Consider the following 4,306-nt stretch of genomic DNA (forward strand, 5'->3'; position numbering starts at 1 on the left):
TCTTGGCTGCTGACTTACAGTGAGTTATATTATTGTATTACTAATCAGTATAATGAATCATCTCACAGCAGCTGTTATTTCCATTACGTGTCACCCAGCCTGCCACGTGGTGTGAATTCAAGTCAAACAAACCCAAAATGTCCTTCTATACAGTATATAGATCACCAACTGAACAATTTACAATTCTAATTTCATACCCTCTCTCAAGTAAAAAAGGTAAATAGATGCCACTGCAAGAAGTTTCCTGTCAGTTTTCTGTTCTTTGAGACTAAAATCACAACAACTCCTCTTAAATGATATTGCAGCTGAGAACTTCCTTGACACAATATGATTATCTAGACATTCAGTACAGCAGACACCTTTTCTAAGTCTCCCTCTCTTATCTATCTGACTAGTTACCTCTTTTTATGTATTTTTAAGGCTGCAAGTGAACAAAATACACTGCATGATTCTCAAAGGGATCATCCCTTCAAGGGTATTACAGAAAAACAAGCCAAGTCTTTTATGCCAGTTGCAATGATTTGTTCTGATGACCCCTGTTAAAAAAAAAAAGAATCCCAAGATACTTTTTCTTAACAGTACTGTGTTTGTGTGTAATAGTTGGAAAACAAAGCAGAAACATGCAAAAAAGGAACATAACTATTTTAAATAGACCTGTGAACTCCACTTGTGAAATGTACTGCCTCTACAGTACTTTAAAATGAAGTGATGAATGAATGAATGAATGAATGCATGAATCAACCCTTTTTATGGGACTTATTTTAATACTTATTAATTGTTCAATACACTCTCAACATCAAGGATAGGCCTAAACAAGCCACTGGCTTTTCTTGTTCATTTAAAGTGAACACTATTGTTTTAGTGTTTGTATTTTCTAAGTGTTGAATGATGACCTGACACAAGCCTTCCATTCATTCAAATTCTACAGCCTTTACAAATTCAACAATTTTCACACATTGTGGAACTCACAACTTTTAGAACTTTGAAACATTCTCGAATTGCCAGAATTCCATGTCAGTGTTTTGCTCCTTCCAGCATATTACCTCCTATATTCTGAAAACTGAGAGTTTGGAAGAATGAGAAGAAACGTGGGAGTTGAACAATAAGGTCTCTTGCAAGATTGTGGTTGAAGTTTAAATATTCTGCTTCCACTGCATCAACCTTGTGAGGAGCCAGATTCTGTTCACCAACACTTTTATTGGGTAGTTCATACCAGTTCATGAAAAATTGCTGTCCATCCAACCTAAATGACCAGTCCTTCAAATATAATGGGACATTAATTCATATTCTAGGCGACTTTGTCAAGCTGCTGTCATGGTGAATGGAAATTTTAATCCAATTTTTTTTTTTTACTTCTTTTTTAATTTGGAGTTTAAAAAGCTTTTGAAACTTTGGTTTGGCAGACTTTTACCTTGAGACGGTAGGGAAAAAAAAAAGGCCCAGGTGCTCGTGATTAAATTGATGACAGCTCTAATGTGTTCAGTTGTCTCATTAAACTGTGACAGTAAGTGAACCAACAGCATCTTGAAACTGAAGAAGGTGAAGGGGAATTCAGTTATCTTTATTTATTTGTTTTATTTATTAATTTTCACACCTGTGCTGTTCCTGCTGTGGCGTGTCAAATTGACTTAATGAGAGCGCTCCCTTCATGTGGAAGCCATTTATAGGAGGCTTACCTTTAAACAGTTTGTTCAAAATGTGAAACCCAAAGATGATTTTCAGTCCTGTTTGAACAAGAACATTTGCGTAAATGTTTTCCTAAAAGCTAATATAAAGTAGACTGATATATTCAGCACATGACATCCCAGACATGATCCCTCTGGATGTTCCCAGACCCCCATGGAGGTTATTCCACCGTAAGCCCTTGATGTCCCATAATCTCTCTCCTAGTTTAGAAAGAAAAAAAAAGGCCTTTTCTCATGTCTGTTTTGAATAAAACACTTAATCCTGGACTTGCTGTACTCAGGCCAGTCAAAATATTCTGCTCTCACAGCAGACGCACACCACTCCAGCCGCCATTCAGCCACAGGCCCTGGCAGCCCAAACCCTCACATTTGTGTGCAGCTGGACCCTTTCATTATTTAGACTCTAAATGATAATGACATCATGTGTGCACAGCTGCACTATTTGCATCCACACTGCATTTATGTGACAAAATGGATCAGTGGAAACGGATCCTCCTGCGATGTGTGCTCCCTCCATCTCGGCCATGGAGGTTTTCTACTAAAACATGAAGCTGGGCGAAAAACCACAAGTTTACAAGAGCCACACACAAGTGAGAGCCAGAGAAAGTTCAGTCAGGATTTTTTTTTTTGTCAGGCATGAGCACGATGACAAGTACACACTCACTTCTCTGTCACACAAAGCTCCTTCTGGGTCAAAAACAACGTAACACACTTTGTGAGGCTTGACAGCCTCGGTGCCATGACGGCGCTGAGACTTCTGGAGAGGGCATCTCTCTTTGAGGGTGACTCTTTGATTCCCTTTCAAAGGTTGGAGGGAGAGGAACGCCAACATTTTTGTTCGTCTGTTCGGAGGACAATATGGAATGAGAATAACAGAGTAGAAGATTTTATTAAGTCTGAACAAGTTGATAACAAATACAACTCTACCAACACCCAACATACGCTTACAATCATGTCAGTGATAGAAGTGCTATAAGAGCCTATTAGATAATACAAAACTTGGCCAAACAATTGCTCAAGCAAGCCTAGAAGTTACAATGACACTGAATACTAATTGCTGCTTGTCTGTTTCCTGGATGCCACTCAATTCACACAGCACTGAGTCAGATATGAGTGAAACATTGACATGCAGTTCTACTCGCTGGAGATGATGGCGTTTTAGTTTTATAACCACACTTTCTGATCTTTGGATGGAGGTGTCAACTCAATTGAGATGCACTCAATTATGCATTTAATCTCCAAATTATTGTCTTGACATGCTGTCACGCGTTTGAGGGTATAATGCATTTTGGGGGCGTTTTAATGTGTCTTAATTATTTTTTTTGCAGTCACTCATACACAAACAGCACGTTCAGAACAGCAAATGCAATACTGTTTACATTCCCCTCTGGAATATGAAATGTCCGTGTACGCCGAATACGACGGATGCTGTCGGTTAGTCTCGACAGAAGACGTATTCGGTGTAGCTCGTCCATATTTTGTCCTCGTTGGGATCGTTGCTCGTGTAGGCGCAGGTGCCCGTGGAGCTGCAGGCCACCATGTGGAAGCCCACCTCTGTCAGCTTGTCAAACGCCTGCTCTAGAAAATTATACTTCAGGTAGTACCGCGACGTGTATCTCTCCGGGGGTCTGTCCGGGTCCCTGCTCTCGTTCAGCGTCTCTCCGAACACCTCCTTGGCCAGAGACGTCTTACCGCACACGGTGATGCGCGCCACTCTCCGGAACTTGGCGTCGGTCTGGATGTCTCTGCCGATCGTGTAAGTGCCGCGGTATCCTATCGTGATGTAGCCCGACTTCTTGGAGTCCAGGGAAGGGGAGCGCATGGCCCCGCCGACGGACACCGTGCGTAAAGTCTCCGCCCCGCCGCCGCCGCCGCCGGAGGAGCCGCACTGCTGCGCGCCGTCCTCCGTGTCGCTCTGGCTGATCTCCTCGCTGATGGAGTTGTCCTTACTCACCCGCGGGCTGAGGCGCTTGGCGAGATCCCGCAGCTGGAAGAAGTCCGCCTCCCTCTGAAGTCGACTCTTTTCGGGGAAGTAGTCCGGCAGCACCAGGTTCAGGTCCCGGAGATAATCGAGGATGTAGCGGAACAGGAAGCCGTCCCGGTCCAAGAAGAAGCGCCCCTTGCTGTCCCTGGCCAGGTCCTTGGGGGACTTCTTGTTGAACATGTTCCACAGGAGCGAGTCCGGGACTGCGATCAGAGTTTTGTGCCTGGTGACATACACCTGGCCGCCGACGTTCAGCTCGACGATCTCCGAGAACGGGCTGCCCGAGTCCGCGCAGCCGGACACTCCGCGCTCCGTGTCGGCCACTGCCATCGTCTGTCCTCTCCTCTCCGACCTGCTGCTGCTGCTGCTGCTGCTGCTGCTGTGTGGAACGATCACTGGAAAACACACTGACTGAGGACACTCAGCCGCAGCTCCTGCTTTATGAAGCCTGGAGTGGCCGCGTGCGCGTGAGCGCGTACGCAACCAAGGGGCTCGACTCGCTAAATAAACAGTTTAACTGTTTAAATCACCTCCAGGGACCCGCGTGCACCGCCTCTGCCAGCCGCTTGCTTTTGTCTGTTCGTGCGTAAAGATCACGAACCACGTCCCCCCTGTGATGATTTAATCAATCAGTGGA

General features: G+C 44.7%; 1 protein-coding gene across 1 annotated transcript; it reads right to left on the reverse strand.

Annotated features, from left to right (window-relative positions):
- Positions 1–2,567: 2,567 nt before the first annotated feature.
- kctd12.1 (potassium channel tetramerisation domain containing 12.1) lies at positions 2,568–4,053 on the reverse strand. The gene has a single exon (XM_080498045.1). The coding sequence runs from the start codon at positions 3,997–3,999 to the stop codon at positions 3,121–3,123; it is 879 nt and encodes a 292-aa protein (XP_080354171.1). The 5' UTR covers positions 4,000–4,053; the 3' UTR covers positions 2,568–3,120.
- Between the last annotated feature and the right edge of the window lie 253 nt (positions 4,054–4,306).

Source organism: Blennius ocellaris, assembly GCF_963422515.1.
Source record: "Blennius ocellaris genome assembly, chromosome: 6".
Classification (NCBI taxonomy): Eukaryota; Metazoa; Chordata; class Actinopteri; order Blenniiformes; family Blenniidae; genus Blennius; species Blennius ocellaris.